Source organism: Nannospalax galili, unplaced genomic scaffold (assembly GCF_000622305.1).
Source record: "Nannospalax galili isolate Female #2095 unplaced genomic scaffold, S.galili_v1.0 scaffold30, whole genome shotgun sequence".
Lineage (NCBI taxonomy): Eukaryota > Metazoa > Chordata > Mammalia > Rodentia > Spalacidae > Nannospalax > Nannospalax galili.
The window spans coordinates 1,767,847-1,781,314 of NW_008329127.1; the positions used below are offsets into that span (position 1 = coordinate 1,767,847).

General features: G+C 44.1%; 1 protein-coding gene across 4 annotated transcripts in view; it reads right to left on the reverse strand.

Moving 5' to 3' along the window:
- Positions 1-1,497: 1,497 nt before the first annotated feature.
- The window catches only part of Rnf182 (ring finger protein 182), a 54,239-nt gene continuing 42,268 nt past the window's right edge, over positions 1,498-13,468 (reverse strand). For all 4 annotated transcript variants that reach the window (XM_008831445.3, XM_008831437.3, XM_008831454.1 and 1 more), the window contains exon 2: positions 1,498-3,813. In XM_008831445.3, coding sequence (XP_008829667.1) covers positions 2,871-3,614 — 744 coding nt within the window. In that variant the 5' untranslated portion in view covers positions 3,615-3,813 and the 3' untranslated portion in view covers positions 1,498-2,870. The remainder of the gene's footprint in view (positions 3,814-13,468) is intronic.

Sequence of the window (13,468 nt, forward strand, 5' to 3'; positions counted from 1 at the left end):
GTAGTGCCTGCCTCCCCTCCGCAGCACTCTCTCAAGCATCTCGTCGCCCCTCACAGTTCCCCAGCCCTGTACTCCATCTGTTTGCCTAGCGACACCAAGTGTCCTTTAGTTTCTGGTCTATCAGGTTGACATGCTTTGAAATCTCTTCAAGGTGTCTACAATGCTCAAACCTGGCAAGTGCTCATAGTTTCATGGCCTCTCGGTAGCTAGGTGTGAGTTCACAGGGTAATCATGAGGGCCCAGATAACTGTCTGCCTTAGCCTGCTTCTCATCAGCTCATTTGTGTACAAATTTCAGAAGTAAATCAAATTACTGTTCTTGAGTGACATGTGGCACTAAATTCACTGTTATAAACACAGAACTGCTACCTATTCTCAAATGACTTCTACTTTACTTGATAATCGTCATGATTAGTAGACACCAGGCATTTCTTTTTTATTTGCTTAGTCTATACAAAGGTAAGGAATCCCTCAACTAAATTGGATTCTATTTTGTTCAGCAATTAGGAAAAATTTAATCAAATCAAACAAAAGGAAACATTTCGTTTATAAAGAAAGCATTCTTCCTTCATCTCCCCTAACGTTTCTCCCCACTTCAAAGCATGAAGGCCGTTTCAGAAGTGCGAGAGGTCAGGCTAGCTTCGTGGTAGGGCTCAAAAATCTTCATGTTTATGATAAAGGTATTGGCTTAATGTTGCTGAAGTGTGTAATTATCTGAAGTTAACAGGGCTCCAAAGTGATAACCCAATCACAACCACAAGTCGAAGAAACCAAACTTCTCTTTTAGAAATAATAAAATTTAATAGACAAGAAAACATTAGCACATGGGTAAAACGGTGCAGGATTGCCTTTTCACTCAACAGTACAAAGAGTCGTGTTGCTGTTGCTACCATCATACATTTAAAACCAAATCAACATACTGGCACTGAAAGAAAAAGTGCCACAATACAGACACGAATCCAGCACTGCAGACGCTATGCAGATAGGCAAAACACACATGCCCATGTCCAGAGCTCTCTGGAAATCCCCTCCTGTGATAATTCACCCAATGCTACATTTTGGACAAAATGAGCACCTTAAAAATAAAACCTTATAAATATATAAACCCAAATCACAAACTTCTCAAACATTGTATTTACTCAAATTACAAATGGATTTCTTGAAATTGCATCCACAATACTACCTAAAGCTAGATTTTCTGGAATCATAAATGGACTTAGCTTTATCCTGGGGCTTAAATTTCATTAGACCACATCCCAGTGTACTTTCTCATCATACTTACCTTGGGCACACATGTTCTCAAAGCTAATAGCTATACAATTAAAATCAACTTCTATTCTATATAAAGTACCCATTTTCCCTCAATAAGGAGATTGGAACTGGCCCACCATAACTATTTCACACAACAAATATTTTACCACAAACAAGTTAAGTAGTTTTAATAATGCCCTTCTCTAAATGTTACAGATATTTTAATGTTAGTCAACGCTAAAAGGCTTTTTTTTTTGCCTAATTCCTGTGAGCATTCTACTCCCCATCTAAAATCTGCTAGACAATTTCTTCTCATAAATATATACACCCAACCTCCCCTGCATCATGAAAAGGAGTCCACTAACTCAAGCCATACAGCTTATGCTTTTACTGAAAATAATTTAAGAACTTGAATCTATTCCAAAACTTGAACAACAGAAATGTGTCAAGCTGCACTCGGCTACCTCCACTTCCCTCCTGTGGAGGGTGGGTATCTTGGAGCAGGGCATGGGCCTGGCGTGGTTCTGCCCTTTGCTTTACATGGACTTCCACAACATGCAACCCTGAACCACTGTGTTCTAGCATGGTCTGGCCGAACGCTTGGGTTCAGTGTCTCGGGCTGTAAGCTGGGGCATCTGGAGACCCATCTCTGTATGTTCATGGTCACAGATTCCCCCAGATTGTTACAGGACTCAGTGAAGTTAGCCCCAATCAAGCATCTAAAACACGGGGAAGTAAAGGGACAGCTTCATAAACTGATAGCAACTAATTTAAATGGAACTGGGTCTAAATGAGAAATGTGGTTAAAATAAAAACAAAACAAAAATGATTGAAGATTTCCATGCACCAAAACTGTGCTGTGAGAAATGCATTCTCCTCGGATATCCTCAGGGAAGCCTGGAGGGGTGGAAACGACACATGGAGGAAAGAGCATGTGTCCTGGACAAACGGCCACGCTCTGCCATGAAGTCTACATCCACGAAAGCTCCTTCCTGTTCTCCATTCTCTTTAGCAACATGGCAAAACAAAAGTCCTACTGGAACCACCGAAGGGAATGAGGCTGAGTGTCCCCAGGGTAGGGAAGACTGCACAGAGGAGACAGCGATCTCAAAGGGAGCAGCACACCTCAGAGTAGCATTACCTTAAGAGAAAAAGCACCTGAAGATGATGTGGGGGCTCTAACACCAGGAGTACAGGGGCACACACTTTGAAAACCCATGCAGCTTGGAGCAACCTGCCTCCCGTGTCTACCCACCATTAACTGAAAGGAGGAATCCATTCATCCTGACCTTCCCACAAAGACTCTGGCACAGCCTGACACACATTGCCCGGTGCCTGGCTGCAATCCTACCTTTGCTCTGGGAGGTTTTACAGCTCTCAGAGCTCCACGAATGCTGTGTGTACCCCCAAGTAGAAAGGAACTCTTTTTTTTTTTTTAATTCACAGCAGCCAAGATAACCCATCAAGCCAACATTTGGATGGAAAACAGACCACAAACGTATGACCAAGGGCTTTGCTGAGGCTAGAGACATTAGTCACAGAGCACATAAAAGAAAGTAAATTGTACATACATCATTTGAATGTGGCAACATGTGCCAAATTTCCTCTTGTGCATATTGATTAAGAAGGAAGTGCCATACAGTCCAGAAATTCATGACAGACACACTGGCAAAAACCATACACCATAAGGATGACAAGGCTGGAAGGGACGAGGCTAACAAAGACCACCCCAAGGGTGACTTTCTTAGACACCAGTAAGTAGATCCCTAAGGGTAAGGAGCTGAAATACAGCAAGCCGAGCAGCCACACCAACACCCGGATGGACGTCTGAAAGAGCAGCGAGGTGCAGTTCCACACTGTCCAGTTGTGGGACACTGTAGTAACAGAGTCAAAACTTGCTGGCCTGTAGAATTCCACCACAGGAGTGGAACTCAGAGATGGGGAGCTCTCTCTCTGCACTTCCATGATGGTTATCACTAAGCAGTTGGAGGATGTGTGGGAAGGGCTGACGAGGGAGGCCAGCCTCTTGGGGGTCAGCAGTAGCTCGGTGGGGTTCTCTGGCAGGCACTTCTTCGCTTTGCCTCCACAAGTCAAGTTTACAAGGATGTTGTTGTCATCGGGCAGGCTGCTCACTTCGTCATCCGGCAGACGTGTCTCAAACCTGCAGAAAGGACAGACAATGACACCTTGCGGGGAGTCCCCAAAGTCTATGATCTTGTAGAGGCATTTGGCACAAACCCTGTGGCAACACTCCAGCACCTTGGGTTTCCTCTGCTTCAGATTGTACCGATTGTAACAGATCTTGCATTCAAGCTCGTCGGAGACCTGAGACTCCACAGGGTCTTCGGGCAGCTGGCTAGCCATCTTGAATTACAGATGCAATTTTCTGTCAATGTGCCTGGCTGAGGAACCGCTTCGATTAAGGAATCCCTCTGAATATCACATGGTCTGAGTCAGGCAGGGCTAGAAACATACGGAGAGAAGCTGGAAGTCTTGCAAGCATTTTCAGTTTCTGCTTGTAGCTCTTTGCCTCAAATGCATATTTAAAAGGACACTGCAGGATCTGCAAAGAAAAAAAGGGATTGTAATAGAGTGACCGGAAAGGTGTTTTGGAAAAGTGCTTCATGGCATCGTCTAAGCTCCAATGGTTACAAGCAGTAAACTTGGCAGGCTCAATCCCTTCCTCTTTCACACCTCTTTCACACGGCATGCTCTACACTAGTGTCTACTGTGTGCAGGAGAGGTTCTCTCTTTGAAACCTGTACCAAGCTTTAGCCTCTTTGAAACAGAATGAGAATGGGACATGTATCAGAAACAGCAGACTCATTCACAGCACCAGATATTAAAACTCAGCTATCTAAATACCTTCAGTAGTGCTTACAAACACACCAAAGAGTCTTCTTATTGCTGGTGTCTGTTTGCTTGTTTGAGACAGTCTCACTATATAGCCCAGGCTGGCCTCAAACAAACTACACAGCCCAAGCTGACATTGAATTCATAGCAATCCTCCTGTCTCAGTCTCACAAATGCTGGGATTTGGGGACATGTCCCATCATACCCAGCTTCCAAGGATGAGAAGCTTAGAGACAAAGTTAAGAATGTCTTCAGAAAGTGCTTCGATGGGGATAAGAGCATTTGAGAGTGACATAGATGGCTCTCACCTCTTGGTTATCCGTTTCATAGATGCCATTGTGTTTGACTATTCAGTTCCAATTTTGGTTTCAGTGCCTGTCTTGTGCATCTCCATCCACACAGGGTAGAAAGAAACTTAAAGCCTTGGCGTAAGTGCTATAAACTCATAGTCTAACTCCTGAGGAAGAGAAGCGGCACTCGGCAGTTGCATCCCCATGCATGAAGAGTCATTCCTCCCCATGAGGAAACACTTAACACTCACCCTCCCATCTGCTCTGGGTCACTAAACTCTCTGTCTATAGTCAACAGGAGGCATGATGCAATCCGCCGGCCTAATACCAGCAACATGGGGAGAAACAGCTTTGTGGAGCCATGGGAAGATGCAGTCACATCTCACAGAGGAGGACAGGATTGGCCACAAGTATACATCTTGTTACTGATGCCCACTCTACATTCATGTACAATAAGAAACCAATTAAAATTAGCAGCAATCATAAATAAGGAGGAGGAATATATATAATACATATATATATTCTCAATACTCTCTCTCTCTCTCTCTCTATATATATATATATATATATATTCACATATATGCATACGCTCAATTCTAGCCCAGCTGTACTCTGCCCCTCAGAAATGTTGGCACGACCTCATTGCTGGAGAGGTATGTTCAAAAATTCAAATCTGTTTCGCTATTTTCCAAGCACGGCGCAATGGAAGACAGATTTACTACCCCAAATATCACGTATATTAAAACTAATGAAAGCGATCCAGAAATTTCCCATATTGCTGCTCTCTCACATTAACACTAGCCATTCACAAGCATCTGAGCACATAAAATTAACCTTCAGCCCTTTATCCAAAGCTAGCGACACTGTATGCTCTGCAGTTCCTTCACGTCCAACCACATGCCCTCCCAAAGCCAGGCAACCTGAACCTGGGAGAGAACAGTAGTGGCTACTCCACTGCCACAGAAAGTACTGAACACATGATGGCAGCAGTGGAAAGACCACCACGGAGGATGAGCAAGACAAAGGACTTCTGAAGAGTCGGCAGATATGAACAGCAGCAGACGGTGTGTGACCACGTCTACAGTGTCAGCATCTGACAGTCAGCTAGTTACACTGTGCCTCTGGGGGGTTGGTAGGTGTATGGCATATGCTTATATGTTTTCATGCATGTGAGTAGGTGCACGCACACATACACCTGTGTGTGTGGAGGTCACAGGCTGACCTCCGGTGCCTTCCTCTATCACTCTCCATTTTATTTTCTTTTTGAAAAATTTTATTTTTATTTTATGTGTACACGTGTCTTGCCTGCATGTAGGTTAGTGCACTCATGTCATGCAATGCCCGCAGAGGACAGAAGAGGGCGTTGGATCCCCTGGAACTGGAGTTACCAGCAGTTGTTAGCTTCCATGTGGGTGCTGGGATTCGAACCCTGGTCTTCTGCAAGAAAAGCCAGTGTTTTTAACCCCAGAGCCATGTCTCCAATCCCTCCATTTTATTTTCTGAAACAAGGTCACTGAACCTGGGGTTTAATGACTGGGCTGGACCGGCTAATGTGCTCCAGGCATTCTCCTGTCTCCACCTCTGCAGAGCTACAATTCTAGATGTGTGCTCTACCCCCACCTTTTACAGGGGTGCTGGGACCCGAACTCAGGTCTTCATGGCAGTGTGGCAGGCACACTTCACAGGCCGAGCCATCTCCCCAGCGCCTACATTCCGACTTTCTGAACCAGGCTTCCAGCCACTAGAGGAAGAGTCACAGGGATGTCCTGGGTCCAGGTGGTCAGCATTTCTAGCTGGCAGTTCTGAGAACCTAAGGTATTTGGTTTCTTTTTTCATAGCAACACTCCAGCAGACTTTTGAATATGTTAAAGCGCATTGTTAAGTGACTCTCAAGCTATTATTCATTTATAAATTCATATATGGGACCTCTTGGTAACCTCCAAAAAGTATTGGACGTTTCTTCAGTCAAAAAGATACTCTAGCCAGGTGTGCTGGTGCACGCCTTTAATCCCAGCAATGGGGAGGCAGAGGTATCTCTGTGAGTTCGAGGTCAGCCTGGTAAACATAGCGAGCTCCAGACCACCTGTCTCAATAAGAAAAAAAAAAAAAAAAAGATACTCTAGGGGCTGGAGAGATGGTTCAACATTTAAGAGTGCTGGCTGCTCTTGCTGGGGACCTGGGTTTGATTCCCAGCACCCACATGGTTCCCCAAAACCACCCTTAACTCCAATTCCAGGGCATCTGATGCCCTCTTCTGACCTCCTGACCTCCACAGACACTGTACTCACATACATGCAGGCAATACACCCATACACATAAAATAAAAATAATAAATATTTTTAAAAATACTCTCCAGATTCCAAGAGCAACTCTGGCAAACTCACTCCATCAACTTGAAAGATGGCCTCAGAGTGGATCCCTGGGTATCTGCAGACTGCCCAGCGCTCTGCTGCTGTCCCTTGAAATAAGGCACCAGTATCTCTTCAGGGAGTGACAGAGTGGTGCACAACAGTTACTCAGAGGAACCAGGCTCCCAACTGCTGAAGTTCTTCAAAGCAAAGCTCATCCATTATTACCTTGGGACTCTAAGGACTCTCACACCTGAGTTCTATTGTATTTTTAAATCTACCAGGTCACAGCTGGGTCTTCAAATGGACGGGCTTGCCTGCTAATGTTCAATACAGAATTCTGCATCTAGGATCAAAACTAAATTGGTCTCTGGGCTTTCTTTTTGTTCTCTGTGGAGTTTGGGGGCCAAATGTGCTTACTCTATAAGTGAATCAGAAGCTTTTCGCCTCCTTAACCAATTTGAATAATGATAAGTTATTTGTCCTTTAAAAGTTACATAAAACTTTGTAATTCTATAGGCTTTCATTGACATTTTCAATGCTGGAACGTTAACCTTTTTTTCTATCTCTTTTATGGTTATTTTTCTACTCAAATTTTCCATTTCTTCTTGAGTCAAATTTGGACATTTATGTCTGACAAAGAAAAATATAAACTCCCTCTGGTTTTTCAGATTCTTCGCCAAACTATTGGACAAATTTTAATCTTGTTGCCTTCTAAAATCACCTGTCCTTATGCCCCTTCCTCACTCCGCTCTTGGAGAGTTTTCACTCTTTATTAATTTCCTAATCACACAATTTTAGTATCTTTGTCAAAGAGCTAACTATGTAATGTTTTATCTTTCTGATTTTTATTTCCTTGCTTTCAGCTTCCTCTGTATTGTTTCATCTAATTTATTTTGGTGTATTCATCATTCTTTTTTGCTCATTTCATAACGAAAACACCCTTCGTCTCTTCATTTTTAAATAATAACGGTAAATAAAGGTGGTAACGTTGCCGCTGGCTACAGTCTCAGCATGTATCTTTTGAAGTGTACCCTCCTTTGATTACTTTTAGAGAGCTGGCCATTTGATATTTTTTTATTTTTTTGGTTGTTGTTGAGTCAAGGTCTCATGAAGCCCTGGCTGGTTACGAATTTACCACGTAGACCAGGCTGGCCTCACAGAGATCCGTCTGCCTCTGCCTGACCAATGTTGGAACTTAATGTGTGTACCACCACGCCTAGCACCTATGTTTTTTTGACTTACCTTCCATACAAAGGTTATATAGATTATTTCATTATAGATATTTTATTATCTTATTTACCTGTTTCTAATAGTAATGGATTAATGGATTATAACAGAAGAGCTCTATAGAAATCTCTTGCTTCGAATTTATTAAGATGTACTTTGTACTCAAGTATATGCTGAACTTTGCTAAGTAGTCCAGGAGAGAATTTTCTGTGCTCAAGAGACATAAGATTCTAGCATACCTGTTAAGTCTGATTTCTTATTTATATAGCTTTTTAACCCTTTAAGGCTATAGAAGAGACAAATGAAAGAGATTTATTAAAGCATCTCAGTATAACCTGATTTGCATTACTAACAGTTTTGCTTTACAGATTTCATGGTTATTTTGGATAAAAGTTTTACTTACCTTCTTCATAAACTATCCTTTTTTATCATTAAAGAATGTCTTTCCTTTTCCTATTTATGTCTTTAACTTGAATATCACCTTTTCTAGACCTAATATTATTCTTTAAAAAAAATTAAGGGTTTTTCTGCATGTCTGTATGTATGCCATGTGACTGCCTGGTGCCTGGAGGCTAGAAGAGGGTATTGGATTACCTGGAACTAGAGTTACAGATGGTTGTTAGCTGTCATGTGTGTGCTGGGAACTGAACTCAGTTCCTCTGTGAGAGCAGCTAGTGCTCTTAATCACTGAGCTGTCTCTCTAGCCCCCAATATTGCTGTTCTCCTGTCTGAATTCACCTGGGATCTCTATTTACCTTTTTATTTTCAACTTTCATGACTATTTCAAATGTTTCTTAAAAACAGTACACAATTGGGTTTCATTTTTGTGTAGCTAAGTGTGTGTGGTGCTAGGGACCAAACCAAGGACCTTCTGCATTCTAGACAAATGCTCTACTAATACGTTACAGTTCTGGCCCCAATTTCTTAGACATTTTTTTGAGATCTCACTAAGTTACTCAATGTGGCCTTGAACTAACTCTGCTCACTCTGTAGCCTAGGCAAGTCTTGAACTCACAGTCCTTTGCCTCATTCTCCCAAGTAGCTGTGTGCCACAAGAACCACCTCAGGTTTAGCTTTTAACTCAGTCTAACAGCTTCAATCTAAAAAATGTGTTTGTTCATTTATTTACCTCTCTTCCTGTGTATGTGCGTGCATGCGTGCGCACGTGCATGCGTGTTTGTGTGTGTGTTTTGTACATATACCCTGCCACAATGCATGTGTGGTGGTTGCATGTTGGAGACCTCTGTTATGCAAAGTGGAAGTCCCTTCACACTGGACAGCTCATGCAGCTCGGGATTAATGTGCTGCGGGCTCCTTTCATAGCGAGGTGCTTTTCTGACATCTTTCCTGACTCTCCCTTTGAAGGGCCCGCCACAAATGCCCTGACATAAACATGGCCTCTGGCTCTAAGCAGACCATGCCTTCCTGTGTGATTTTTCCAGGTGGCCAGCAGTCTAGCAGTGTGGCAGAAATCCACTTCCACATGTAAATAGAATGTCTCACAAAGCATCTAACAGCCAAAGCTTTTACCACTACCCCCATGGTATAAAATATCCTAGCCTTCTCTTAATAGTGGGAGATTGGGTCAGAGACTGGGTCCCAGAGATTGGGTCCCAGAAAGAATAAAGCTGTAAGCACAGACTGAGCCGAGCCTTGAGTCTTGTGTACAGGTGACCTGATCCCCCCGGAGAGCAGCACTCTCCATTACCGACCCACGGACACACTAGCTTTCGCCGTCTCCGTACCCCTTCCTGTGTGGTTCAGTGGCCAGGGGCCTCGCATCCTGAGGAGGAGTACACCGGTGGAATAGAGACGGGATTCCAGCTGGACAATGCTCCAGTAGCAGAGTAAGCTCTCGGCATCAGAGAAGTTGCGGCAGCCATCAGCTGTCGCCAACACCAGAGACGCAGGACCGAAGCAGCCTGCCGGGAAAGCCTGCGCTCCCGCCGCCGCTCCCGGAGCCGCAGCTTGCCAGAGAAGTCTGCGGACCTGCTGTGCTGCTCCCGGAGCCGCCGCTTCCCAGAGCAGTCTGCGGATCCACAGGAAGTGAGCGCACCCCACGCCAGGGAGCCCAGCGCAGTCTCCCCATAGTTGCAGAGCAACTTGTAGAAGTCCACTCTCTCCTTCTACCATGTGGATCTTGAGGATCAAACTCAGGCCCTGAGGCTTGGCAGCAAGCACTTTTACAAGCCCAAATTACTGAAGATTCCACTGATACTTGAACTCAAATCACTAGCTTCATATGCATATGAATATTTATTCTCATGTAAGTTAGCTGATTAAATTTCTGATTTTTTCCTTCCTGTTTCCTTCCCTCACTATGAGGTCTATACTTTCAGGCAGACCATTTGTTTGGTTCTTTCTTCTGCATGGTTTCTGTCAGGAAATTGATGATACTATCTCTGAATTCGTGCATGATGATAAACTTTGATAGCAGGAGGGAAGGCTGCTTGCCTCTGTGATGCTTTCAGACTGCGGGTCGCTTCCCTCCACGGTCTACCCAAATTGCTCCTCTGTCTACAGTTTCCCGTGTCAAGGATGGGAGATCTGCCTCTAGTCTAATACTTCTTCATGGAAGGTAATCCGCTCTGTCTGGAAGCTTCTAAGATTCTGGTCTGCTCTTTGTTCCTAAGTGTTCAAAAACGTTTCCAACATACATAGAGGTATTTTGAGTCATGGGAATTTAGAAATTCTTCTTGATTTTTAAGCTCCGAAAATCTGTTCCGTATATTTAATCTAACCATCACCTTCCTCTGCTCTCCTGTCGCACACAGTTCTAGCTCTTGGATTGATGTTCTCTCGTGAAATCTATTCCTTTACATTTTAGTTCTGTGCTTCTGGATTCCTCCACTTGACCAACTACACTATGGATACAATCATCATCTCTTTCAATTCACTGACAAATGTCTGGTGGAAAAGTCACACATTTCATCTTTGGAAGGTCTCCTGTGCTGCATTTAAATCTCCTTATGTACACTCGTTATTCTTGTCAGGCAGCCTCCGTCTCCAGCTGCCCCTCTGTGGTGCTACGCATGATTCTAGCTACTCTTGCAGCCTGTCTTTCCTTTGGCTGCAAAGCCACCATCTTCCTCTGTTACATGACTAGAGTCCTGTTCTGACTGTTGGAGGACTCATGCGCCTGCAGTCCTGTGAGTGATGGGAAATGGTCTCCACCTCTGTGGCCACAGGGGATGGTAGTGGAGCCATGGGGCTTGGCCATGTAACCGGTGGAGAACTTCCCTTCTCCAAAGCCTCAGGGACAAGGAGAAGGAAGCCCAGCTGTTTTGTTCTCTTGAGGAGCACCACAACCCGCCCCCTCCCCCCAGACACACAGAATGAAGGAGGTTGGTTTTCAACTCTCCTTCTAGGAGACCTCCAGGCTCCAGCCTCATCACTGCATCCCATATATTCTCACTCTCCCCAGTGTATTCTCATTCTCCCATGGGTCGTCAGGCACCATCTTTACAGCAGCCCAGCCCAGAAAGGTCATTATCTGCACCTAATTCCTCACTCTTGACTGCCACAGGACTTGGGTTTTCACCTGTACTCAGGCCTTCACTGACTCCAAGACAGGCTCGAGTCAGAAGAGGTAGATATGGATGAGGACAAGATGGTGAGCCGCTTTAGCTTGCTGTCTCCCAGAATCCTTGCCAATAATAATTTCTAGGAAGCTTTTTCACAAATACTTATCCATATGGGAAACATGAGAAGTTGTGATAAAAGTTTAATTTGTAGAGAATATTGGTGTTACTAACCATGCTTCCTGTGACATAAAGATGTGTAAGGAAGTGCTTTTCACACCTAGTTCATAAGTATCTTTAAAATTCACTGTTTGAATGTTCCCTTCTGCACTGGCCTTTGCTTCTCTTTCTTGATGACAAACTGTCTGACACTCAAGGATATTCCTTCACTGTTTTCTTGACTCTTTCCTAAATGACACTTTTCATGTTTTATACTGTAATTCAAAGAGTCATACTACTATGTAACAGCTCAATTAAAAACCTATCAGATATGAATTCTCGGAGTTTTTCTACTTCAAAAAATATTCATACAGTTTTTAGAGCTTGGACTGTATGGGGAGCTTGGGTGATGGCGCCATCAACAAAGTGCTTGCCACAGAAACATGAGAACTGAGTTCAGGACCCACATAAAAAGCCAGGCACAGCAGCTGTGCCTGTAATCTCAGCACTGGGGAGGTAGAGAGAGAGAAGGGGGGAGGGAGGAGGAGAGAGAGAGAGAGGAGGAGGAGGAGGAGGGAGGGAGGGAAGGAGAGATGAAGAGATGAAGAGAGAGAGAGAGAACAAAATTAAACTGTTTCAAGTCTTTCTTATCTGGATCTTCTTCCCCAGTTTTTCATGATGTAACTTCTATTCTCCTATTTCAAATTTTAAACAGATTAGTAGATAATTTTGCTTAACTGTACCTTCCCTGACCTGTAATGAATATGCTAGACTGCTTGCAAATATGATGGCAGTGATTCTCCACAGCACTGTGCAAACACCCTCTGCAGTACAGTTTACTTTTGAAGTCATCATTAGGAGTAATCTGTTTCCCTGACCTATCATCTCAGCAGTCCAGGGCGCTCACGTTGACCAACAGAACACAAGTGAAACAGCCCCACATGTGCTCAGTGCCTGACGTCACGGTGTCCTGAGGCTTCTGCTCTTGCTCTCTTGCAGCTTTGAGGTCAACCACAGAAGAGGCCCAGGATGGATTCCTGAAGCCACAGAAGCCCACAGGAAATCCAGCAGCAGCACCAGTCAAGTGAAGCATGATTGCCACAGACCACCGAGTCTCAACTTACCCATCTGGGCCAATCACCTCATCTGAATGACTGACTTCGGTTTCAGGAGTAAAGGGAGCTCTGGTTGCTTTCAAGCCGTTGCACTTTCAAAGTCATTTGTGACAACAGATAACCAGAATGTGCTAAATTGTCGATTTCCAAGCCAATCCAAAGTCCATCTCTGTCCAGTCTATGTATTGCCTTTCACTTAGCAGTGAGTATCATTCCCACTCAGAAACACTGAGGCTCCTGAGTTGGAGCTGTTGAGACTTTCATGTTAGAGATCGCTGGACAAAATACAACTTCTGTATATTCCTCCAGAAATAAAGCCTTATCGTGTTCATTAAAAGAAATTCTGTTAATTAGGAGAGTCTTTCCAAGGAGCTCAAATTTTGGGGGACATTACCTAAGCTTTACAATACAAAGGGACATTCATAACTCCCAATATGTTACTATGAATGCCCATGGAAGGGAAGCTAAGCATCTTCCTTAAGGTTAGAGAAGAAACCAAGCAAAGGAGTTCAAATAAAAGAGCTTTGGAGGGAGGAAGGGCGGGAGGGAGGGCAGGAGGGAGGGAGGGAAGGGAGGGAGTCATGGAGCTGGAGAGCAGATGCGCAGCAAATCCAGCCTACCCTTAATCATTCTTTCCAATCTTGTCTCTTGCTGGCAGGAAGGACATAGGATGGGTAAGTCAGCTTCGCCTTGCTCAATAAG